Consider the following 26781-nt stretch of genomic DNA (forward strand, 5'->3'; position numbering starts at 1 on the left):
TCAAGTACCCATGTTTATTATTTTTTTTCACAAAAGAACAGAATGTCAAGAACACATTTCTGTCAATCCTGGATGTTTAGGATAAAATTTAACTTAATTTAAATAAAAAAAATAAAATATCCAAATCCAACTGTTTTCAAAAAGAAGAAAACTACATAAATAAACATTAATGGACGTTAAATCACAGAAGGTAAGCAATTAAACTCTACCATAGTGATTCCTGAGAATTTGTAATGTTGTAAATAGAATTTTGATTATTTCTGTGTGCACGTCTATTGCACATATATACATTATGGAACGACATGTTAAACAAATTTTGGTTTTGGAACTTTGATCTGAATTGAATTACACAAAAATAATATTTTTCTACACTTGGTACTGCCAGCAACTGTACATCATGTTTTCTGAACAAACAAGTGGCACATCTGCATCTGCTGATACCATCTTAACATTTAGGTCCCCTGGTCTGAGAGAACAAGGCAAAAGTAAGAAATACCGGTATAAAGAATCAGTGAAGGATCACTCCTAAAGACTTTATGGTCAGTTAAACAAACTGGTAACAAATGCCCTTTATTTAATGAAGGACACAACATGAGCTATGCAATTTGATCTTTTGATATTTCTTTTCTTAGAATAACAAACATTGTAACAACACCTTTTAATATACAATAATATATGAGGGAAGGGAAAGAAAAGTAAATTCAGACCAATCCAGCATCCTTGGCCATCTGGTAAAAGGCTCCTCTTTCAGCAATAAGATTTGAGGGGGATGCAAACTCTATCAACTCTCCCTTGTCCAGCACCAGGACCCTAGGGAAAGTAGGACAAAGGTTATCTCAGGTGGTATATTGCAGCAGATGTAGTTTTAGCTTTAGTTAAAAAACACCCGAGGGAGGCATCAATGGGGCATCCAATGCAGATGCCACACCCACCTCTGCTGTTTCTCCTCGATGTGGAGGAGCAGTGGCTACTCCGAACTCCTCATGGGTGACATGGCTCCTCACCTTAGCTCTAAGGGAGTGCCCTGCCACCCTGTGGAGGAAACTAATTTTAGCTGTTCTATGCAGGATCCTGTTCTTTCGGTCATGAACAAGAGTTCATGATCCTGGGTGATGGCAGAAATGTCGACTGACTGGTAAATCCAAAGTTTTGTTTTTCAGCTCAGCTCCTTTACCATGACAGACTGATACAAAGACCGGGGCTGCTACACCAATCCACCTGTCAATCTTATGCTCCATGATTCCCTCACTCATGAACCCCAAGACGTAAACTGCTCCGCAGGCAATAGTTTTCTCCCCGAACTGGATGGGGTAGGTCATCTTTTCCTAGCCATGAAACAGAATATTTAAATCCATTTAAATTTTTCTCCTGGGGAAGGTGTCTGTGGGGCAGGGGTGGATGTGTATTTTGTGTAAGACTGGAAGAGCAGTCTTTTTTATATTTTTTGCAAATAACCTGATACTTGCTATTTTTAACTTGTATAAAATCCCTATAATCAAGATAATCCTTTTTCCAACTCCTTAGCCTAACCCAGACAACTAAATGCCTAATCTTTACCTTATCCTAAACATAATTCTAACTAGGTCTTAACCCTTTAACCTGAAGTTGTCAGGACAAGCCAAAATGTTCTCACTTCCAAAAATACCTCCACTTTGGTAATAAAATAAATATTCTTGTCTTCACTATGTAGCGTGCAAACAAGTTGAGTTTACAATTTGATTATACCAGTAACAACATGCATTATTGTAGGATTCTCTGTGTAGTACCTGCTGTAGTCCATGATGGTGTTTAGACGATGCGCAATTGTCAGGACAGTGCAGTCCTCAAACTGAGAACGGATAGTAGTCTGAATCAGGTTATCGGTCTCCATATCCACAGCTGCTGTGGCCTCATCCAGAACTAGAACTTTGGTTTTCCTTAGCAGAGCTCTGGCCAGACACAAGAGCTGACGCTGACCCACACTATAAACGAATAAAAAAGCATGTTCAGATTTTAATTGACTGTATGATAACTACAGTAATAAACAAAAACACATACACATTACAAAAAGTAATATTGGCAGCTTTTGGAGTTATTTTGATTGGATGCACTTTACTAAAGCCTATTTCAAAGTCTGCTTTTGCTGTCAAAGTTTTTGTAGCTGCATGGTTTCTTAAAAGAAGTTGTACCTGAGATTCTCTCCTCCTTCACTACATTCATGGTTAAGTTGGTTTGGAAGACCAGAGACAAAGGTTTTCAGATGGGAATACTCCAGAGACGTCCATATTTCCTCATCTGAATACATGTCAAAAGGATCAAGGTTCATCCTCAAAGATCCTGAAAAGAGCACTGGGTCCTAGAGAGGGAAATCAGTCAGTTAGAATAACTGCATAAATGTAATTATTTGACCAATTACATTTCAAATCTGGATATTTTAAAGAAAAAAAGAGAACAATTGACTCTATTCTAACTATCATTAATGACTAATGGATATTGTTATTTACATTTCTATCAGTGGATTTTCCATTTTCCACCTCTGCTTTGAAACTTATTTTGCTAGGTAGCTTTTTTGTGACATTTTGCAATTTTGGCACAGCAAATGACCTTGGGAAATGTTTCTTGCTTTTATAACCAGCAGTGGATGGTTCAATATAATTCCTTCTGACTTTACAATGGGATCAGACTTTCATTGTCTAGATGTCAAACCCACCTAATCAGATTCTGTCCCAATGACACTAATAAATATGGATTGGAAAGGACCGATAGGAACGCGAAAAGTTCCTCAACAATTAGATGAGACGCTGGATACAATAATGAGAAATATTCACTTAAGTTTATTCTTCACAAAAATCCTACAGGTTGGCATTGTATAGACCTAATTTTTTTATGACTGAAGAACCACAATATTTTACAAGAGATATATATTGTGTTTCTGCTCTGAGAAAAAGGGAGTAAAAATTCTGTAAATATTAAAATCAGTAATATTGTTTTAGCAGCAGACCACTAATAATTGAATTTAGTTTGCAACACATAATACTTGTTGGGGAAAATGAGGTACAGTGATCCCTCGTTTATCGCGGGAGTTGCGTTCCAAAAATAACACGCGAAAAGTGAAATCCGTGAAGTAGTCAGAAGAACATTGTTATGGGTAGTTGTTGGCGCTCTTTCTTTTTCTGAGCAAGAAGATTTTTATAAACGGATATGCCACCTTCGATTATATTTGAGAACTGCAATGAACGACTCGCAAAAAAAAATCCGTGAAGCAGCGAAGCCGTGAAAGATGAAACATATACTGTATAAAATATAGCGAGGGATCACTGTATTTAAAAAGGTCATGTCACAGTCGTCTTTAATATGACCAACCATCAAAATACAGTGACTCAATTTAAATGTTTTTTTGGTTGTTTTTTTTTTTTTTTTTTAAATCAGAGGTTCCTTCTTTATTGGCATAAAAGAAAGAAAAAGTTTGGAATTGTGTGGAAAAAGCCTAGGGAGGAACACTGCTTTTTGGTTTTTCCTCATGGTATATGCCACACTACATATAAAATTCCGATGACTAGCAACAAATGCGATGTGTACCGGTAATTGTATGGACATATGCGCTGTATTTATTAAACATCAGATTTCTTTGGTAATTTTTATTTTATTTCCACTTTTTTCAGTGTTTTACGGGGGTGTACTTCACTAGTGCATAATCTTTAATTACAATACAGATCCATATATCTAATACGGATTAAGCCTGTGTGCAAAGCTATCATCATCCTTTTAAATCACCCCAAGAAATTGAATAATATCCAACAAATGAATGAATATTTAACAGCCCCATATATTTCAACAGTGTGACTGAAATAATATTAAATTTGCCGATTTTCTATTTACTGTAATTTGGAGAGAACTCTACTGGATGGTGAAGCAAACCATTAAATCCATGTCCATTAGTGTTGTCTATACTGACCTGTGGTATTATAGTGATTCTGGAGCGGAGGTCATGGAGGCCCAGTTGCCCAATATCCACCCCATCAATGAAGATGTGGCCCTCTGCTGCCTCAATGATCCGAAACAATCCCAGAGTGAGAGATGACTTTCCTGCACCAGTGCGCCCCACGATTCCTACCTATAGATAAAATGCAGTTATAGGATGCACCATAACTGGTTTAGAGACATTGCGACATGTTTAGGATGAAATGATGTAATGCAGACCTTTTCTCCTCCGTTAACACTAATGGTAATATTGCGAATGGCAAGTTCAAGATCATCACGATAACGCAGGCTGAAGCCTCGAATGTCTATGCAACCTTTATTTGGCCAGCCGGGAGGTAGGTATGAAGGCTTGTGGTTCCATTCTGCCTATGATAGTGAGAAAACACATTCAAATATAGATAGGACTATCCTCCACAACCCAAATCAGTCTGACATAGCAACAACCTGTTGCACAATAGCTCTTATTCTTTTTTTGAGTGGTGGTTGATGAGGATTTTAAAGACCATTATTATATATTTTCATGTAAAATGCCATTACACAGACTCCAGTTGAACATGTGACAGACCTGTCTGCCGGTGCTGACAGAAGGATGTGCCATAATGTGGTTGTTGAGTTAATTAATGACATGCTGGGTTTTCTCTCCTGAGGTGACAGCTGACATTATTTTGCAGGAGGGAAAAATTTGCATATCGGGTAGATACCGCACACTCTTTAACCAAGATTTTTAGCAGCAGAGACACCTCTTTATTAAATAAGCATATGTTTGTATATAAAGCATGCTGTGTTTCTCCATTTTTGTCATCCTCTTATGACAAATACTTTATATATTTACACGACTGTGAGCAGAGAATTAAACAAACTAAAAATTTTGAATGAGGATGAGAAGGTAGTAGAGGCTATAATCAGGACTAAAGCTTCCTTGTATCTATAACACCTGCCCTGTATATTTCAAACTGACATACAACGCTAACTGAAGTGAATAACATTTTTTTCTTTTAGCCATCACAATTTGGCAGTCCTGATCTGTAGTGGTCAGTGTCTGTCAAAGCTGTCCAAGGAGTGAAACGGGTAACAGCAGCGTGAGTGTCCAAAACAAACTGATACTGTACATGGGGGAGCAACGTATGGCCCAGTGTAACAGATTAAATTGCAACATAATACTTCTGATACAGAAATGTCACAATACAGTCCATCATGATTTGTTTCACAAAGCCATTAACACAACTGCAAAAGGGTTTAACAAAAACCATGTAAATTTAAACGGAATTGAAAATGTTATCATGCTGCTGTGTGTAATATACAAAATGTTACATTGCCACAAAATGACAAATGAATTAATTCTTAAGGATTATCCTGGTTAATGTGAAAAGCCAGAGTAATCTTGTTAATCTATTTGTAACAAAAAAAATACCAAAAAGAAAAATGAATAGTGAAATCTGATATTTAAATTTAAAACATGGTAAAGTTCTTTTTACCTCTTTTGGTGTCTCACTGTACTCCTTTACTCTTTCCACAGCCACTATGTTGGTCTCTAGATCAGAGGACATCCTCACAAGCCAGGTCAGAGAGGCTGTCAGCTTTACATTGAACAGAGCAAAGTCAAAAGGTTTAAATAAAACTTTGTTTTCTCACTGATACATTCTTAAAGAGAGAAATCATATGCAAGCTTAGCAACACCAAATAGGAAAAACCCCTGTGATTTTTATTTTACCTGTAGGGCATAGGAAATAGAAAGTCCCATAATGCCTGGACTGAGATTCTGTCTTGCTATGACAGCACACAAAGCTGCAAATGACACAATGAGGTTCCCGACAAACTCCAGGCGTACTGCAAGCCACCTTCATTAAAAATGAGTAAAACAAGACAAAATGTGGAGACTTGCAGTTAAATTACAAAAAATGAAGAAATTTGAATGTTCAATAGGTTCTTAAACTTCTAAAAAAGCTTTTTGATTTGATTTTGATTTTTTGATGTGATTGTGTTCAGTGAGGGCAAAAAACAGCATTACACCATATCACCAAGTATACATTTTTGAGGAAACTGAGATTGCACCAAACCTGTTTGCAACGATGCTGGGATAGTAAGCCTTCTGATTGTGGTCCACCCGCTGGTCACTCTCTTGGATGAAACGATCTTGTTCACCAAAAGCTCGAATGACTGATGTGCCCAATAATGTTTCATTAAAGTGGGTGTAGATGGGGGAGCGGCTGACTGACTCCAGGCGCTTTAGCTGACGAGATGATGCAACATAAAATCTCTGGACAGGAACAGTAGAGAAACGTGACTTTAAGGCACTTCAAAGAACTATATTAAGTGTAGCCTATTTAGACAAATAATTTTAATTAACCTGTACGAAAAAGTAGAGCAGGCCAAGGAAAGGAATGATGGCAGCTACCAATGGTGTGGAGATCAAAATAATAACACAAGCACCCACTACAGTAAACATAGATCCCATGAACATTTTGATGATGCTGGGAATCATGGAATCAATAGTGTCCATCTCCTTGGCAAAGCGGTTCACTAGGTTTCCACTGGGGGTTTTCTCAAAGAAAGACATTGGTGAGCGCAAGACATCATACAGCATAGATTGATGAAGATAGCGAGATGCCAAGATGCCCCCAATTGAAATGGAAAGTGAGTACACAAAGACTGCCATTCCTGTAAGACAACATAAAACAAATTGTTTTGTCAAGCTGTATGGTTTAACCCACAATAAAGAAATGCGTGTTATTCTCCAAAACCCCTTTTTCATCGATTTAACTTCTTTAAGTCTACTACCATTATTTAATAACATCTTAACAACCATTCTCACCCTGAGTTAGACCAAGGGAACCATATATTCCCAGCCTCATTATCCTATAAGGCTGAGTACCATTGACCACAGGATCATCAGTCCACAAGCTTAACCAGTAGTTGGAGAACAGTGAAACTCCATGATGGGTGAAGAAAAAAAGTAGACTTGTGGAGGACAGAAGGACTCCAATGGCCTTCAGATAGGCCCAGAACACAGAGAGTCTGACCTGGTTAGGAAGAGCTTTTGGTTAGATGATCACATACTGTGCACACAGATAATGACAATCCCTTAGTCAAACCTTTTCATACCCGTCCAGTGCTAGCCTTGTCAGCTTGTGTCAGTTTCCCCACGTTAAAATTGTTTGCCATTTTGCTTAGCTGCTTGGTTGCCTGACCTGGCTGGGGAATTATGGATGAACTGCCCATAGCTGGACTACAATGAAAGACATGGGAGATGACAAAATAAAATATGTATACTTTAGCATGGTGTTTGTGGTTGTTGACCATATCAGTCATACATTCTTTTCTCACAGATCTTCTTTAACTTTTTTATAAATAAGGTGATTTATTTGGTCTACATACAGATACAGCTTTATCTGTTTCAGAGAGTTTGTCAGTTTCCAAATGAAATTGTAGTATATAAGCAAGAGTGAAAGTTTCCTAAATTACTTCCTGATGTTGCACAGTGAGACTCACCTATAATTAACAGCTACATTGGGGTTCTCTACACATTTATCTGTGTCTCCATCCATGTGTTCTGAAAGTAGAATATAAATTAAGTTCTCAAAACAAGGAAAAAATACACCTGATTCTCAAAGTAAGTGACACTAAAAACATAAAATATTAATAGTGGATTTTATTAACTTTTGACAAGCTCATAATTAATGGTTTTGGTAGGTAATTAACGGAACTATTCAGGCCAAAAATGCAAAAGTCCAAAATTAAAGTTAAAATGTATATTAATAATAATTTCTAAAGAAAGTGAATTAATAAATGTATATTTAAAAATAAAATCAAAAGCAATCGTCTGTTAGGCATCACAAATGATCTTATCAACCCAAGACAGACAACTATTTATCTAAATTTGTCAAAAGTATAGAGAGTTTTTAAGGCCCTGTGAATGTTCTAAAAAAAATAATTAAGGCCTCTCCGTTGTCTTTTACCAGTGTGGTCAGCAGCATTAAATGTCTGCAGAAGCCCGGCAAATGCTCCCTCTTTCTCCTTGAGCCACTGATAGGTGCCCATCTCTATTATTTCTCCCTCCGACATAACCAGGATCAGGTCAGTTTGAGACAAGTAACTCAACCCATGAGTCACCAGAAGACGAGTCTGTACACATCCACACCAAATCATATTATTAGGTTGTGAAAATGATACATTAAAATGACTTATTCTGGTTGGCACATCTGCAAAAAGATTTTAACTTAAGAAAGTATTTTAACTTCACAAATACCTTGCCCTTTAGGAGTCCCTGTGGGCCAATGACTTGATCAAAAATTTGCTTTCCAACATGAGCATCTACAGCTGACAGCGGGTCATCAAGCAGATACACTGCACGATCACAGTAGATGGCCCTGGCCAGGCTCACCCGTTGCTTCTGACCTCCTGACAGATTTACACCCTATAAGGGATACAGACGACAAACCTAAAGCATAAATAAACAAAATACAAATCTATCGCTGTAGTAGTATCGCTGAAAACTGATTGTGGTTTTAAGGCAGTAGTCTGAGACTGTGAATTACAGTACTACCTTAAAAACCACCATCAGTTCTTTAATTTTATGTCATTTTGCCAAAAACTCAAATCAGTTTCCCATAGTAACGTCTGTCAAAGAGCTAAGAGAAAAAATGTGTCCGATATCCATACCATGTCATGATGCAATATTGCAATTTGAACCATATCGTAGTACATTGAGTCAAATTTTATGATTTGCAGTACTTTCAACATTAAGAATATTAATTGTTGTAAGGATGTTGGTCCTAAAGTTAATACCTTCTCTCCAATCTCAGTCTGGTCTCCGGCAGGTAGGATCTCTAAATCAGGTTTAAGGGCACATGCCTCCACCACACTGTGATACCAGGTTTCTCTCAATTCTTGGCCAAATACAATGTTTTCTTTAAATGTGGAATTCTGGATCCAGGCTTGCTGGGGAACAAAAGCCACCAAACCCTGCACAATGATTAATAGATTAATAGACACACAATTACATGAATTAAGAGCTGCAACTTAACACAAACACAAGTCAATACACTGTACGTTGTGCTGGAAAAAAACCCGTTTCTAATATATATTATTCTAATATTGATGTGTTAAGCACACTCCCTCATACAGTGACACTGCTTATCAGCTGATGACCTAATACACTGCTACAGCAGAAAAGAGGCTGGGATCTCATCTGAAACACTACATCTTGATAACACTGCAGAGCAGATTGCTAAATGGGTGATAGTTAATGATACAATGCACAAGACAATTCAACTAAAAAGCAATATACAATCCCAAGGAGACACATTCTGGGTCATCTATACTACACTGACTGATGATATTTGTTAAAATACAGTTAAATACCTCAAATTAGGCTTCAATTAATTTCCAAATCTTCAAAAGGGTGACAAAGAGTGTGACTTGTGCAATAAGCATGTTTTCTGAATAGCTCTCATGACATATTATATGAGGTTCTTCAGTCATGTTACCAGAATAGTGAATAGAGGAGGTCAGGTTAGATTTATGTTGGTACCAGCACATGTAGGGGTGAGGAGGAATCAGAGAACATGTAGCAAAGTTAGCAAGAATTAGGAAAGAAAGGAAAGGAAGAATAAAATTGAATGTGAGTATCAGTTACTTTAAAGGCCATGTGTGATGGGTATGAAATTGTGTCTACAATTTGGGTTTAAAACTGGATTAATGTCTTTAGGGTGAATTCACTGCAGCCAATGTATTAGCCAAATGAGCCTGTAAATTAAAGTTTTTATATCACAAAACAAAGGTTCATTTTTTGCTTGTACTGCATGGTTTTCAGGATTGACTGTGAAGCTTCCATACAAATTACAAGCGCTACAAAACAATGTTTTTAATGGAGCCCATTACGGGACACAGGAGGGAAAATAAAGGTTAAAAAAAAACCTTTTGTGACATCTCACAAAACCTTTCTATGCAGAAATAAAAGACAAACCTTTCGAATTAAGTATTAAGACGAATTAAGTATTATCATAAATCTGCATCCGCTTCAACGGAAACCCAGCTTTCTTTTTAAAATCGATGCAGTCTGTGAAGTTTGCCAGCTAATTCTGTCTCTGTTGATACTGTAACACCAGATAAGTCAAAGTTTGTATTTACAAAGTATTCTATTTCTATACTTTGTAAATACAAAACCTACACTACAGTTATATTAATCCACGGTTAGGCTGCTACTACAATTCAATTTCCCTACGGGTCTGAATAAAGTAAATCTTGAATCTTGAAAGAGCATTGAAACACTGCAGTGATGCTATTTGTGAAGAGGAGGGTCATGGCTTTAGATCTATATGTTTGCCATTCAGGTTAAAAGTAAACATCTCAAATATTCTTTCTAACATTTTATATGCAGATTGACATGGCAGTGTTATGCGTGATGACGGATGAGCAAATGTCCAATTACATCTCCTCTTATGAGGACCATGAAGCAGTCCGATCATTCTGTGAACAAACAAATGCTGATAAATGCAGCCTAGATAATAAGACTCTTTTACAGAGACTAAGAGATAGAATTGGAACAAGGAAAATGAAATCAAAAGGAGTACTGTCTCATGCTCAAGGCATGTTGCAAAAGACAAGTGAAGGGATGTCAAGATGGAGAAATGCTGCTGCTGAAAAGACTTTTAGGAAAAGTGAAATTGTTTACTTCATTTTGGAATTGAATTGAATTGAATCAGATTTATTGCCATTGTTCATGTAATACACAGTATTACACAAGCTAGGAATTTGTCTTGGTGCGATGCTGCGACATTCAACATAAAGAAGACAACACTAGAATAAGATAAATTAAATAAGACATATATACAGTATATACATAAATAGTAAGAAATTAATGAATCCTAGCAAGTGAAGACCAGGAATGGTGCAGGAACAGCACATTCAGCTGTGGAGAAAACTACTGTTGCTCAGATGTTGGAAATGGGAACAGACCTACGGTAATTTTTCCAGATGGAACGTCAACAAAATGCCAAGCTGATTATTTTACCTTTGATTTTAAAAGAAACAAGTTTCAATTAGTTGATACTGTTGGTAGATTGTATGAACAAATAAAACTAAAGCTGTATCGATTTTACAATTGTACAAAAGAAGAAGACGCTTCAGCAGATCACTCCTCTGAACTGAGCGAGCAATTGGATGTAGGGTTCAATAGATCATGGTGTCATGCCATTGAGGCTATCGGTGGCGTTCATTTTTGCCTGCATTAATGTAATTGACAGTGTTGATGTTGTCATTTTGACGGCATCATTTTTCAACTGTCTACCTCCAGTTGAGAGATCAACTGTTGAGAAGGGGATGAAGACTTACTACTTTGTCAACGAAGGTCACGGGCAAAATTGTCAGAACTCTTTGAAACAACAAAGGTGGTGCTGTCTCAGTGAGAGAAGGCAACCTTTAATCATCTCCAGCATTATGGGAAAAATGGTGACCAAACCAAAGCTGAGAAATTCCTGAGATTCTGTACTGGGTCCTCAGGCATATGTGTTGAAAAAAAATTCAGATTTGTTTTAATGCTGAAACTGGGCTCAACAAAAGGCCTGTTGCTATTGAAGGCCTGTTGTGGTACCAAGTACATACAATTCTAACACTGAATTTTGTCAAGTTTGATAAGATCCTCTCCAGCAACTACTTAAAATTGGAAATACATTAAAGTTGAGAGCAGTCTTGATCAAGCCTTGTAGTAACAGGACTCTTTATTGAATGTCTGAATGATCTAATGCACTGAAATGTGTGGTGAGCAGACTGAAATTCTATTTACTTTCTATTTCATTTTGTGCAATACTATACAACAATATTGTCCATGGTTTTGGGTTTTATTTAGTTTTGATCCAATTATTACATAATACTTTGAAGATGACTGCTGTTTTAATTTCTATCATTTTGAGCATGACCTGTCTTCAAGACTAAACTTTTTCCTTACAGGAATGTTTAAAATTTGTCATTTACTGGCAGAATTGTTTATTAATTGTTAATGTTATAGTGGTTGGTAGGATATTCATAAAAACACAGTTTGGAATTTGTTGTTAAAGAACGAACCCTTAACCAGAACAACTAATAACTCACTGTCTCTCAATATTTATGCTATTTTGGTTGCAGAATCTTGATGCTATAAAGATATCCTAGATTACAAAATAAGGAGACATTTATTTACCCCCCCCAACACGCACACACACACACACACACACACACACCACACACACACACACACACACACACACACACACACACACACACACACACACACACACACACACACACACACACACACACACACACACACACACACACACACACACACACACACAGAAAGGATTGTGGCTGTCCTCATGAGGAATTGTGATCTGGTTTGAATTTTGACTTTGAGAGGTACAAAGGATTGGAAATAAATGATGTCTTCCACAAACCACTACATCAGAGGGACTCACATTCCTATTTTGCCAACAAGTGACGGCTACAGAAATTTCAATCACGAAAGAAGGACCATGTATAAAATAATAATGGGGTTGTGTGTCAGTTATGCAAGCAGGCACATCTGTGATCAAAGGTAACTGCACCTTGTTATCTAATGGGTTGTTTGCATGCTATTAATTAATTAGCAGGTCTAAAATATACAGCAAATTTCTTCCTCGGCATGATAAGTAGCCACAAATACGGCGTTGTTAGGGAGCCTTAACAGCCTACTGCCCAGTCCAATAGGTGTCACAGTTGAAATCTGGCTATTGTGATTGAAAGCAAAGAATTTCTACTTCTGGTGTTGTGAGCAGCAACAAAATATTTGACTATTTTCTTAAAATAAATTAGTAGTAAATTAAATTTTAGAGAAATACCTAATTTTCATATAAGCAGCTAATCCACTGTCTGTCATCATCAGCATTTTCAGTATTGATGACTGAGGTCAAAATTTAAATTCCTAACAATTTAGCAGCCAAATACCAAACACATTTCATATTGGTTAAAGTGCAGTATTCCATCTGATTTAGCCTTCCAGAATATTTATATTAGACCATTAAAAGTCTTTTGCCTATGTGTTTATCTAGTATTCATCGAAATGAGTACAGCTACCTGAACAACAACAGTTCCTTCTAGTTTGTCCATCTCTCCAAGAAGAGCCGAGAGCAATGAGGACTTTCCTGAACCTACAGGACCCACCACAGCTACCAGAGATCCCTCTGGGATACACACATTCAGCCTGCAGACACAAATTACAGTCATGTCAATTAAAGAACAAGTCAGCTTTATTTATTGATGAAATGGTTCTGCACAGCTATTTTCCTCATTTCATTTACGCTGCCTATCTACTATGTCAATCCCAAAGGTTGTGTATACAGTATCTAACTTTTCAAGCATTGATCAAAGTCTTAAAGCCGCAACAGAAAATGTGAAACGCACACGGTGATCTTTTCTTATTAAGAAATCTCTTTTATACGGTAGGTCCACATCTGATCTATTAAATCTATTACTTTAATCTCCTGGTTAGAGCACAAGAATACAATATGATTTTAAACAGATAATAGCACAAAATAACTAAACTAATGGAAATGATTTATTAATATTATGTCAGTCCAGAAGTATAATGCAGGTGCTTACTTCTTGAGCAGTAGGGATTCTTTGGTGGACCAACTGAAAACTCCATCATTTATGGAGATACTGTGTGGTGCTAAGGAGGTAAAAGCAAAACAGAACAGAAATACTGTAAATACACATGAGGAAACCACGTGAAGCATTACAAATCAGAAGAAAGAGGGAGGAAAAGAAATCCACTTACAGGTCGCCACTGGTTTGCGCAGTACATTGTCTTTCTGAAGCTCGTCATGTGACAAAAATACTCGCAATCGCTTCAATGAGACACTGGCCTAAAATAAAATTATGTTTAGAAAATTACTAGAAATCAAAAAGCCTCATTGAAAGATTTAATGCTGACAAACAGGATTTACTATCCCTGTCCCCACATTCTTTAATAACTGTCAAACATTTTTAACAAATATTTTCGGGCAAAATCAATACATACAGAAAAAGCATCTGAAAAAAGTTGACTTCAAATTTGAATTGCCTACATTTTTGTGAATCAACCGCCAGCAGTCAGATTTAAAATATATTAAATAAAGTTCCCATATTTAACACTATGTCAGGGGAAACCTTGAAAAAGATCTGGAATAATGTTTGGACAGATGAGTCTAAAATGTATTTGGACACCAAAATGGAGGCGATGTAAACCAACGGCATTCCATTAAAAGAACCCCATCGCAATTATGAAGTGTGGAGGATGAAATGTCATGGGTAGATGATGCTTTGCTGTAGCAGGACCTGGCTAGCTCACCATTATAAAAATCTGTCATAATCTAAAAATATCTAAAAATTTATTTGAAATTTGCATCATGAAAAGCAATTGAGATTAATATCCATACTAACCTGCACTATGCTACTGATTACCATTGGTAGCATGTTTAGAGGAAAACGAAGGATGTTGAAGAGTGCTAATGATACAAAGGCCTTCTGGGCATCAAGCACATTATTTTCATCAATCAGCACATATACAGTGAATGTAGATAAGGCAACCTGAAATAAATAGATCAGAAAAAGTCACCAGACAAAAAAAATGACCCAAATATATGTTGTCATTATTTCAAAATGCACTCATACATCTTTTTTTTGCCAATTCCTGTCATTTTATTTGCACAAGCAGATTCTTTTCTTTAGCTCACCAAGAAAGGTGCACAGACCCAAGTGAAGGTGGACATTGCACCAAGGTATGCTGCCTTCTTCAGAACACAGAGCTCATGCTCACGGATTTCTGATACTTTGTCTTTGAATGCCAACTCCCAAGCATACAGCTTCAACACTTTGATGCTATTTAACATCTCATTCATTAGCTTGATGCGGCTGTCCTTACTCTTCATCTGAGCTACCTGTTCAAAGATAATACACAAAGGGTCAATGTTTTTGTGTTAGTACCAATGCATCTAAACCAGGATGATGGAGGACAAGTTCATTATACTTTCAAATCATGTTAGCATACTACAATGCAGTGGTTTTAAACTGTAAAACTGACAATTTCCCTACTTTTTAAATGTTTAGAAACAAAAATAAGAGTCCATAAATTAGAATGGGTAGTACTGGGGCACAATATTGAGTTGTATGTGCTTAGTGCAGTGCAGTGCAGTGATTAGGGGTGTTATTCTCAGGGAGTTATTCTAATAGTATTGCAAATAAAGTGAACCTTTTCATGTTAGCAAGAAAATCACATCATACTGAAAGCTGTTCTTAACAGTGAAGGGGGTATACTTATAAAATGGGGGCATTTATAAAATGATTTTATCTTCAAAATGGGGTGCTGGTAAAAACTCACCTGGTAGGTTTTAGTCTTCATAGCTATTACTGCATTAACAGGAACCATCAAAACCATCACACCAACTCCAGCTAACACAGATGGTCCCAGGGTCTACACATTACAAAAGTACAAAGGGTTAGCAGTGCAATATTACTCTGCCATTGTAAATACCATGCTTGTTTTAATAATTTCAATGTATAAAATTAAAAAAAAATTAACCCTAACCCTAATGCAAGACAAGCTTGACAGACAATAATTCTTTATGACTGTAACCCCAAAGTTAAAAGCCCAATGCTGCTGTATAATCCTACCTGCCAGAGAAAGTACAGGGCAAGCACCACTTGCAGTGGAGCAGACCATATCATGTTGATGTATGTAATAAGGTCCATAAAACGTTGGGCATCCACAGACATGAGGTTGACAATCTCACCCACCGTTGAGGTGCGGCGTGCTGTGCTGCTTATAACCAAGGCCTAAAAGAGCACATCAAAAGCAGTTCCACAATGCTCAACATGCAAATTTTAGGACAACTAAAGCATGGTTGCCACTGCACAGTTAAATCGACTTTAAATTACTTTATCAGGTCTACTTAGAATAGAGGAAAACATAAGATTTAAGCTTTCAATTTTTCATGCTGTAAATTTGTACCTTTCTGTAGACAGCCCCAATGATGGCAGTTCGCAGGCGCATGCCTGAGACAAAGCAGACATGAAAGTATTTCTGGAGGACAAGTGACTGCACACTGGTACACACAAACAGCAGACTGGTGTAGAAGTAGCCATGCCAGGAGGGAGCATCTGAGTTGTTGACGAAGTTGATCAGCAGCCTGAACAGTTGTAAAAAAAATAAAACAAAATATTTTAAAATCTTAACCATAATTACGTTATTCCGTGCATCGCATTTTTGTGTTTTGTAGTGGGTTAGGCTGCAATTTGGAGTTTGCTTAAAGGGGTTATTAAAAATAATTACATAAAAAAAGTGCAATATCTACACAGACAGATACTTGGACATTACATAATTAAATTTGGACAAGTGTGGAAAATCTCTTTTTAAAAAAAAACCTATAATATATAATTTTTTTCTCACCGTAGAATTTCAGGCCCAATAAACATAAGAACATCCTGAATGAACTTATATAGGCAAGAGATCAGGAAATAGGGTCCAAATGTCAAACACAGTGCCCAGAACAGGGATGGCTCCTTTGTTGTCTGTGTTTTTTTTACAATCAAAATTTCAGACTCTTCCACAGATTGATCCTCTTTACCCTTAGGATGAAGGACCACTTTGGAGGAATACATATTCTTCCTCTCCTCCCTGACAACAGAAAACAGGAAGAGTGTTTCATTGAAATGATTTATACAAAATAGCTGATATCAAAAGACAAGGCGGTAGACAAGGGAGGGTAACCTTGTGTTTAAATGGGTTAAATTTGGATTTCTTAAAGGATGTCTGACACATACAAATTTGTTGAACATCCTAAACTATTCCAATATTAATCATATACGAGCTTTAATTGAGTTAATTGTGGTTCTAAAAGATTTTGAGTCAAAAAAAAAAGTGACAGGTGCTCTGTGAACGTATACTGAAACAATAATAAAGACAATAATTTTAGGTTTTACAGGCTGATCGATGAGGTCCATATGCTGAAGGTGCACGATTATTCAAATTTAAACGTTCTGAAAATATATAACATTGCTACTGCCAGGCTTCTGACCTTTTAACTTTCTCACACTCAGTGTTCCAGTGATGAACCAGCTGAGGAACCACATTTTCAGAGCGGTCATCTCTGTTCAGAGACCACAGGTCCTTTTCCTCCAGTGGTTGCTTGTAACCCTTCACCATCATCCTAGAGCAAATAAGAAGTGAAGGGAGAAAAGCAGTCACGTGTATTACCAAATAACTGGGTCACAAGTGAAAAATATTTTAACTGTTTCAAACTAAGGTTCAGCAAATAAATGGATATTGACATGATTCAATTTTTTATTTAGCACAACATTTTGCAATAATTCGGAGTGTTGAGAGAATCACCCTATACTTACTGTAAATACAAGTACTATAACTATCGTGACAAAACATGAATGGTGCTAATATCGCTAATAGACATGGGCCGATTGTAAGGGAAATGGCGCAGCAAGAGAATGGACTGCATTTTGTACAGCCTATACACAAGTACAAGTAAATATGCACAGTATATTCAATCTTCAGCATACTTGGTTATCCACCAGAAAGTTATTCTTGAAAGAAAAGAAGCTCCAGGCTCTGGACAGGGATTCTGTGGATAAGGAAAATTAAAAAGGAGTATAATTATAAGCATATTTGATCAAGGTTAAGCCTTGGTGGAAATTTTGCTGTTCTAGTCAGTAGACTATTGGCTACGATTCCGATTTAAAAAAAATGAAGGTGCTTGGAGTGAGCTAAGTTGTCTTCCCTGCCGGGCAGGTATCTGAATGCTCAAAGGACCACGTGTGGGCCTGCATTCGTCTGATTCACAGGATCAGAGATGGGCTACTGGTTAGAAAACATTAAAAAAGAAGAAGCCAAAAGGTTGTTGGGGTATTTATTCACAAATGAGATACGCACTATTCTCGTAGTTAAGGTTGAGGACAATGGATAGCAGGAGTACAGTAGTAATAACAAGGATTCCAATATTGTGGGCTTTATGTCCAATGCCCCATTGGTCTTGGTCATTTGAAGAACAACTGTCAAGAATCTGTTGACTGACACTAAAAAAACTGATATTTTTCCTTCCCTCTATAGATTAGTTGTGTACCTGCACTGTAGACAAGAATTGGAATGTGTGCAAACAAGAGACACAGAAAAATCATTACTTTAGGTAGACTCACCAAGGTTTTAACAGCTGCACAGAAAAGAGGTGGCTGGTCAGTCAGGCAAGAGAGTAATAGAGCAACAGGAAGAAGACCATAGTAGATGTAGAAAGTGGTATTTCTCCATGTAAATGCTGTCAAAGGCTTAAAATTGCATTAAACAATGAACAAGACACAGTTGATTTGAAGACAATGGAAATCTATAACACTTTATATATTATACTTATTAATTACCGTAATTTCTGGACTATAGAGCGCACCCGATAAAAAGACGCATAATCTAATTTTAGAAAGAAAATCAATTTTGTACTTATACAAGCCGCACCGGATTTTAAGCCGCAGGTATCCCACGTAGTAATATGAAAAATTAGATCGAAAACATTCAGTACCGGTATATGTTTTTATTACCGTAAGAGACGAGTTACTGACGAGTGACAGACAGGTAAGAAACAACAGCCACTCTTTTCACTTGTATGTTTATACAGAGACCTTAAATTCAAATTTTATCACGTCAGGATTTTTTAACTTTTCTTTTAATTTAATCCGCTTAGCAACATAAAAATATATTCTACTGGTAAATGCTTTTTTTCCTAACGGTGTCTGTAATGCAGCTACCTTGAAATATACGTTTGTATCAGCTACACACAAATTACGTTGTTTATGCTTTTTTACTCCAACAATGAACAATCTAAAAACCCCCGATGGCCCACCTTTAAAATCTTCTATTTTCATCGCGGTGGCGATTGCTTTTGTCTTCCGTCTGATTTGTACAGCGGAAACACCGCGGCCGCCTGCTCTCTGTGTGTTGACCCAGTCTTCCAGGAAGTTTTCAAGTTCGGGCCACCTGCGATGTTTATGTCTAAAAGCTTTTGTTGTCTTTTTGCTTTGGATCAGTTCTTTATGCTGGCGTCTCCACCTTCTCACCATTGATTACCATAATGTATGCCAAGATTACGTGCGCCAGCTCGATTTCCTTCTTCAACCGCCAGAGTGATCGCTTTTAACTTAAAAGCCGCATCATATGCTTTTCTTCTAGTATTTTCCATGTTGATGAGGGTTAGTAAAAATGACTGATTCACAATAGTTGTGATAGTGCGCCACGAAAAAAAACATAAATAAGCCGCACCGTAGAATAAGCCACAGTGTTTAAAGTGTAGGAAAAAAGTAGCGGCTTATAGTCCGGAAATTACGGTATTATTGATTATTCTTTAAGATTTACCTGGTCAAGAGCCTGCAGGATCTTAGACCTTAAAACTACTGTGGCACACAGGAGTGCCAGAAACCAGTAGATGAATAAGATTCCAGATGACTGAACCCCTTTCAGTCGTTCATATTGTACTACAGCAGCACACAGCAACTACAACACATATAGACAGTTGGTATGCTTATTATACAACGATATACATTTTCAAGCACTTTACCTTCATTCTAACAATCGCAAGTAAATAACTTAACCAGCCTTTTGAAGTTGTCCTCCACAAAAATCTGACTTTGCTAACAAAGTCTTTTCTGTACTTCAGTCTTCAGCATGCAAATTAACAGACAATTATGCAACATACCATTGGGTTAAAAAAATGTATTTTCTAGGCACTTCAAAAATTTCCCAATAGTTCTTTTGGCTGTTGCACATTAAAGACAACAAGCCAACTACACACATCCACACAATGACACACATCATATTAACAAATTTAAATGGATATTATCTAAAAAAATAAATAAAACAGGTATCCAATTCTTTCTTCATTCTTTCATTCTTAATGACATTAACTAAAGTTGCAAGGTATCTGAGCCTCTTGGAATATATATTTGATACTTATTTGAGATGTATTGAGAAAAGAAGACCACTTTAAAGTTCAAATGAAAATGAATCTCTTGAATGAATGAAGTTCTAACACATTTGCAACGAAAGCACCACTTTTCTCCCTGTGACCAGGTGTTCCTGGTGAGGCTAATTGGCCATTGTCCTACTTAAGGCCACAGATGCGGCGTGCTCGGGCTCTCTCGCTTTCCTGCCACTGCTGCTCCTGAGGTTACCTGCCTGACTGCTGATCCGTGGATCCCCTCACGCCCGCTGGCAGAGCTTCCTCGGCTTTGTTTGGAGTTAGGGTTTGGTGGTTTTGTTAGGGTTAGAGGGTCGGCTCCCTATCCGACGGTCCCTCTTTGGGCTGGTAGAGGAGGCCGCCCTTTCTGTTATCCCTGTTTTGTTCTCTGCCAGATGGGATGTGTTTCTGTTTGTATGCTATATTGTTGTGGGACTCTACCTCAAAGTCTCCTAGAAAGTCTACCCGCTCTGTTGTGTGGTTCTTGCGTCTCTCCTCCGCGGCGTCCAGTTTCTGCTGAATTTCCTCCAGCGAGACATCTTTCTTCTTGGGAGGAGACAGGGGGAAGTCACCCTTGGGGTCTGGAGTAGCCAGGATGACCTCGAAGGCCTGACCAGAGGCCCTCTTGTCGAGCTCTTTAACCTTGATGTCTTCGGAGGCGGCCATCTTCAGGGTGCTGCACGTCAATTACGGGCGGGAAAATGCGGTGATTCCGGCAGAGTTGTTCACGAGATGCTGCGTGTCACACCCACCTCCCGCAAGCTCTGGATGCTGTTGCGCCGCGGTCGCCGTCTGCTCTGGGCCAGCCCGATTTTATTGAAGTCAAGGGAGTGACGTACTGTGGGGAAAGCTCTGCCAGCAGTCTGACCATGGCCAACGTCCCCTGGCACCAGGAAGTGGAGGCCAACAAGGAGAACCGCACTGCCCTGAAGGCAGCCATGGATGAGAAGTTCAAAAAGAAAGACACGCGATGATCCACCCCATCTGAACCCTCCTGCAGGAGCACGGCACCCACCCCCGAGTCACTGGCATCAACAGCCATCTTGAACGGACAGTCAAATCGAGGCGCGGATAGAACGGGCGCATTGGCGAGCAGGGACTTTGTCTGCTAGGAGAGGGGACGCGTTGTCGAGGTAATGACTCCATTCTTTTTTTTCCTTCGCTCTCGTCTTTGTCTGCCCCTTTCTTTATTTGTACTGAACCCTGTACTGCCATTTAAATTGTATTAGTTCAAGACTTTCCAGGGTCCAGTTAATTTTGGGTGGGGGGTGTTACGTTGTCTCCCCCTAGGGGATGACCCAGGCAATAACTGTTCTTTTCTCCCTGTGACCAGGTGTTCCTGGTGAGGCTAATTGGCCATTGTCCTACTTAAGGCCACAGATGCGGTGTGCTCGGGCTCTCTCGCTTTCCTGCCACTGCTGCTCCTGAGGTTACCTGCCTGACTGCTGATCCGTGGATCCCCTCACGCCCGCTGGCAGAGCTTCCTCGGCTTTGTTTGGAGTTAGGGTTTGGTGGTTTTGTTAGGGTTAGAGGGTCGGCTCCCTATCCGACGGTCCCTCTTTGGGCTGGTAGAGGAGGCCGCCCTTTCTGTTATCCCTGTTTTGTTCTCTGCCAGATGGGATGTGTTTCTGTTTGTATGCTATATTGTTGTGGGACTCTACCTCATAAAGTCTCCTAGAAAGTCTACCCGCTCTGTTGTGTGGTTTATGTGCGGCCCTTTACCTTTCAGGTTACTCACAAGGTAGGGTCGTAACAGCCGCAGTGTTTAAAGTGTAGGAAAAAAGTAGCGGCTTATAGTCCGGAAATTACGGTATTATTGATTATTCTTTAAGATTTACCTGGTCAAGAGCCTGCAGGATCTTAGACCTTAAAACTACTGTGGCACACAGAAGTGCCAGAAACCAGTAGATGAATAAGATTCCAGATGACTGAACCCCTTTCAGTCGTTCATATTGTACTACAGCAGCACACAGCAACTACAACACATAGACAGTTGGTATGCTTATTATACAACGATATACATTTTCAAGCACTTTACCTTAATTCTAACAATCGCAAGTAAATAACTTAACCAGCCTTTTGAAGTTGTCCTCCACAAAAATCTGACTTTGCTAACAAAGTCTTTTCTGTACTTCAGTCTTCAGCATGCAAATTAACAATTATGCAACATACCATTGGGTTGGGTAAAAAAAAAAAAAAAGCATTTTCTAGGCACTTCACAAATTTCCCAATAGTTCTTTTGGCTGTTGCACATTAAAGACAACAAGCCAACTACACACATCCACACAATGACACATCTTAACAAATTTAAATGGATATTATCTAAAAAAAACAGGTATCCAATTCTTTCTTCATTCTTAATGACATTAACTAAAGTTGCAAGGTATCTGAGCCTCTTGGAATATATATTTGATACTTATTTGAGATGTATTGCGAAAAGAAGACCACTTTAAAGTTCAAATGAAAATAAATCTCTTGAATGAAGTTCTAACACATTTGCAACGAAAGCACCACTTTACTCCGCAAACTGGACTGGTAGTTCTGCAAATGCATGACGACAACACACTCTTGGCTTGTGAGCTACTTTTAAAATAACCAGGTAAAAAAGATCAATCTACATTTAGGTGAATATTTTTTCTTGACCACTATATCCCTTTAAGGGATACAGTAGCGTCTATCTCGGCTGAATATGGGCACAAGCAGAGTACAGCTTTAAATGAGTCGCCAGGTAATCGCAGGCTGGAAGTGAAACATGTTCCTTTCAAAAAAGAAAAAGAAACTTTACCATGGTGAGTCCAATTAAAGTTGGACTGACTAGGTAGACAAGTGCAGGAACATTGGTTCCTTGACTTCTTTCCCAGAAAGTATAAAAGACATCTGACCAGCAGAGAACCCACAGCAGAAGGCAAACAGCCTGCAAGAAGAAAAAAAAGAGTTGAGTGGTGGAGAATCTATGTAAGTCCTTAAAGCCTCACTCAAATGACTTAATTCTAACTTCATTCTAATGATCATAAATTACAGTGAAGCATTTTCAATATCAGAAACGCTCTTACAGACAGATTAACTCACTTTATTCGGTAGTTATTATATTAATAATAATCGTCTCTGGGTGCTTTACTCTCTCTCTCACTCCCACTCTAAACCTGATACAAGAAACAGTGTCCTGAAAACTCCCTGTTAACAGCAAGAAACCTTGAGCATGTCCAGGCTCATATCTGGAGCCCCTCCTGCTGATGATCGGCTGGGTAAATGAGGTGAAGGGGAAACAAGGCAGAAGATGGGACAGAAAGAAGGGAGGAACATCAACCTACAAAATGAGGTGAGCTGAGGTGAGGTAAATAACCATGCACAAACTTGTTAGAGAAAAGTGTCAGTGGTCATGTTTCTGTACCCCAGCATCCTTGGGCTTAAAGTTAAACAACTCTGTTAGTAATATAAGCAACAAAATAAACTTGAATAAATTACTGGAATGGAAAAATGACTTACAGTTTTTGCTTTGTTGAGGTGATTCATACATATGTACCCATGATTATGACTGTGGAGATAAATGAAGTAGACGGGGGCACATAGCCACAGATAAAAGCATGGTATCCACACCAGGACTGTGTTTTGGAAGCACTGGGTAAAATCTGGGTTGCCAGTGTACCACGTTGTGTTCCAATCCTGAAAAAGAGAATTTTCTTTTTCAAAAAGGATCAACCCTCAAACTACAATGTGATTTACAAACAAGGTTGGTAAGAGGCTGACAATTTAAAAAAATACAGTTAAGGCCATTATTAAGGAATGGGCAGAGTACAGCACTTTTTAATGTTTTTCACATTTAAATATGGCTAGAACTGACTGTCCTCACAAACTGAGCAACCAGACAAGAGAAGGAGGCCACAGAAATGCCTATATCATTCTGATGGAGTCAAAACCCTCAGTGGCTCAGATGGGAGACACCGTGTACACAACAACTGCTCAGGTTGTTCACCACCCAAAGTTGTATAGGAGAGTGATAGAGGTCCTAAGATCTCATCTGGAATTCACCGAAACATATGTGGGAGAATCCAAGGTCAGTTGGAATCAGGTTCTTTACTTTGAAGAGACAAAAAAAATTACATTTGGCCATGAGAGAAGATGATGTATTGGCAAAAACCTAAAACATCAGCTCTCTACCAGTGTGGTGACAGCTGGAGACCTGGAGGAGCAAGTGATGCCTCATTTTTTTCTGTTGAGCAAATTAACTATCATTAACCGGTGACTCAAAGCAGGTGCCTTGTGTTGTTAAAACTAGTTGCACAAGAAAAATCAGCATTTCCAAGTGAATAAGATTTGCCCTTTCCTGACTGAGGGGGAGGATAGGTAGAGGAGAGAATAGGCAGAGATCATAGAGATACATTAACAGTACAAGCTGCTGGTATAAGAGTAGAGTGGGTCAGCAAGGTCGAAGGTCGGCAGGTCAGCATACAGCTAGACCTGTTGATGGATACAGAGAGAGGAGGGAGAAGCAGAGAAACTATACAAGAAATAACATTATCACTGATCTCCTCTCCTCTCCAAGTAGATCTGTGATGATGTTATTTCTTGTATAGTTTCTCTGCTTCTCCCTCCTCTCCTCTCTCTGTATCCATCAACAGGTCAAGCCGCCTTTATAGCTGTATGCTGACCTGCCGACCTCCAACCTTGCTGCAACCCACTCTACTCTTATACCAGCAGTTTGTACTGTTAATGTATCTCTATGATCTCTGCCTATTCTCTCCTCTACCTATCCTCCCCCTTCTCCTCCCTCTCTACCCAGCCGGCCATCAGCAGGAGGGTCCCACTTGTAACTTAAGACCTTAACTATGTTGCAGCAAGCACTGGCTGGAATTTAAACGATAGCCCTCCTGTACGATTCTCTCATGGTAGTTTTAACTTTGCTCATCCCAATGAAGGACACTTAATGCCTTTTCTCTCATTTGTGACAGAACCAGTGCTGTGTTATCTACTCTAGGATGACTTTTCAGTCAGGAAAGCGCAAATCTTATTCACTTGGAAATGCTGATTTTTCTTGTGTAACAAGGAGTTTTAACAATACAAGGCACCTGCTTTGAGTCACCGGTTAATGATAGTTAATTTGCGATTGTTAAACGTAGGAACGATTCGTTCGGCCAAAAAATACGTAATCTTAATTCCACAAGCGACAATACGTTACACTGATTATTTCTTCATGACGTTTCCACGACGGAATAAAGATCTATGGCAAAGCCAAGATGTTAGATATGACCTGTGAACCGGTCACGTGGGTTAATATAGAGCAAGCCTACGTTCACGTTTCAAAATGTGTCAGTTCAGTCGATCCTACAAGGAAATAATTAAAAAGACCACTCACCCAAAATGGATCGGAATCGTTTAATGTGCAGAACTGGGAAAACCCCATCCGCCCAATGTATGTAACGCTGTTCTAAGAAGTCGGCAGATTTGTGTTTCTCTGTTCCAGATCCCATCTGCGCGTGCGCTAACTAGTGCGCGTGCGCGGCTGTTTTTGCAACATTTCTTTCCCTGTCGTTATCTTATACTTATCAAGAGAACCGCGATGTTGGAGCGGAGCATTCAGTTATTTTAATGAAAGTTGCTCAGTTGTATGGATCTATGGGCAAATGCCCGAGAGACTGTGATGCAGTTCCGGTGAAAGCTCAGGATGGTTGGTAACATCCGGCCACCGATAGGATAATACGACGATAGGATAATAACAAAACAGTAGCAGAAGTCACTCAAACAGCTTTCGAAGATATTTCTTTTGTTGATTGTGGCATTTGTTTAATCTGTCGTATTTACAATATATATCTATTAAATTTCAGGATGAACTGTAAACAAACAAAGTGTGTGTTTCCAAACGAACAAAGTGTGTTTTCAAAAACAGGACAGCACTTCCAGCCGCCACCGTTGTGTGCCAGAATGTACACCATCTGCGACATGGATTTCTATTCTCAGTTTCTAAACCTTTGCCAAAAATAGAATTACAGAAATTATGGCTCATAGCCGACATTTTCACAGCTCGGACCTTATTGAGCTGCCAACCCCAGTGGGGCGCAGACATTGGAAATGCGGAGCTCTCTTTTGAGCAGTTTTATTTTTAGTTTTTATGTTACAATTAGTTTAGATATTGTGTAGAAGCGAAATTAGTAGCACATCAAACTCCATAGTAAATTTTGTTTTCATAAAAAACGGTTATGATGAATTTTGGGTAATGTTTTACTTCAATATGTTACAAATGTTTAAATACATACAAGAGAATTCACAGAATAAAATGACAAATGTTCATATTCGTTCAACTATTTGTGCATAGCAAGGTATTTTGACAGGTATGTGTAAGAGAAAAACAAATCACTCCTGTTTCATCTAACATAACACCCCTTCTCTGTAAATACACTGCACAAAAATATCATCATGGGCACAGACTGCAAAATTACACCATTCAATTCCTGTGATTAGTAACTGTCATTGGACTTGCCAAAACCATCGGCCTGGACATGCATGGCTTATCAGAGGATGAGCAGGAAGATTGTTATGTTAGACCAGTATACCACTGTTGCTGCATCGGTCATCCACACTGACATATCCTTACTCTTGTGCCGTCGTGCAGCTGAAAAGCTGTCTGTTGACTGGCCATCTCTTCCACTGGCTCAAATATCACCGCAATTCAAAGGATTTTTCCTCTAGTGGTCCATAATCACGGTGTTGGTGGTTCAGATACACTCCCAACCATTCACTGCAGGTTCTCTACCTCACAGGTGGAAAAGATCTCTTGCTTTCAGCTCTGACACCATGCTACAGACATGTCAGGCTATATGTCTGGCAG

General features: G+C 38.6%; 2 protein-coding genes and 1 long non-coding RNA gene across 4 annotated transcripts; 1 reads left to right on the forward strand and 2 right to left on the reverse strand.

Moving 5' to 3' along the window:
• Positions 1 to 25613, reverse strand: abcc1 (ATP-binding cassette, sub-family C (CFTR/MRP), member 1). 2 transcript variants are annotated; one of them, XM_057028609.1, is made up of 31 exons: positions 25312 to 25613; positions 23445 to 23621; positions 22744 to 22872; positions 21797 to 21934; positions 18157 to 18282; positions 17524 to 17585; positions 17028 to 17159; positions 16400 to 16627; positions 15962 to 16139; positions 15625 to 15786; positions 15332 to 15424; positions 14688 to 14891; positions 14395 to 14541; positions 13751 to 13838; positions 13573 to 13642; positions 13048 to 13174; positions 8746 to 8922; positions 8207 to 8374; positions 7917 to 8082; positions 7450 to 7510; positions 7063 to 7186; positions 6773 to 6980; positions 6308 to 6618; positions 6018 to 6217; positions 5672 to 5798; positions 5436 to 5537; positions 4180 to 4326; positions 3935 to 4093; positions 2169 to 2335; positions 1767 to 1961; positions 1 to 810 (listed from the first exon to the last, which is right to left on the reverse strand). In XM_057028609.1, exons 1-31 carry the CDS (start codon positions 25357 to 25359, stop codon positions 702 to 704), a joined length of 4530 nt encoding a protein of 1509 aa, XP_056884589.1. In that variant the 5' UTR covers positions 25360 to 25613; the 3' UTR covers positions 1 to 701. The 2 variants fall into 2 exon arrangements, with proteins under 2 accessions (XP_056884589.1, XP_056884588.1); XM_057028608.1 differs by lacking the exons at positions 21797 to 21934; positions 22744 to 22872; positions 23445 to 23621; positions 25312 to 25613 and adding an exon at positions 19358 to 20033.
• LOC130523376 (stathmin-like) lies at positions 20132 to 20788 on the reverse strand. Its single transcript, XM_057028654.1, has one exon. It carries the CDS (start codon positions 20622 to 20624, stop codon positions 20265 to 20267), a length of 360 nt encoding a protein of 119 aa, XP_056884634.1. The 5' UTR covers positions 20625 to 20788; the 3' UTR covers positions 20132 to 20264.
• LOC130523383 (uncharacterized) lies at positions 21017 to 21642 on the forward strand. The gene is made up of 2 exons (XR_008949881.1): positions 21017 to 21091; positions 21292 to 21642. It is a non-coding gene; the product is annotated as an uncharacterized LOC130523383 (long non-coding RNA).
• Positions 25614 to 26781: the final 1168 nt, after the last annotated feature.

The sequence above is a fragment of the Takifugu flavidus genome, chromosome 3 (genome assembly GCF_003711565.1).
Source record: "Takifugu flavidus isolate HTHZ2018 chromosome 3, ASM371156v2, whole genome shotgun sequence".
Classification (NCBI taxonomy): Eukaryota; Metazoa; Chordata; class Actinopteri; order Tetraodontiformes; family Tetraodontidae; genus Takifugu; species Takifugu flavidus.

Excerpts from the sequence above, each read along its gene's own strand:
- LOC130523376 (XM_057028654.1), bottom strand. The coding sequence starts at position 20,624 with ATGGCCGCCTCCGAAGACATCAAGGTTAAAGAGCTCGACAAGAGGGCC.
- abcc1 (XM_057028609.1), bottom strand. The coding sequence starts at position 25,359 with ATGGGGTTTTCCCAGTTCTGCACATTAAACGATTCCGATCCATTTTGG. Across the intron at positions 21,935-22,743 it reads CTTTAATTGGACTCACCATG|TTGCTGTGTGCTGCTGTAGT; the intron begins GTAAAGTTTCTT and ends TATGTGTTGTAG. Across the intron at positions 15,787-15,961 it reads TTGGGGCTGTCTACAGAAAG|GCCTTGGTTATAAGCAGCAC; the intron begins GTACAAATTTAC and ends GTGCTCTTTTAG.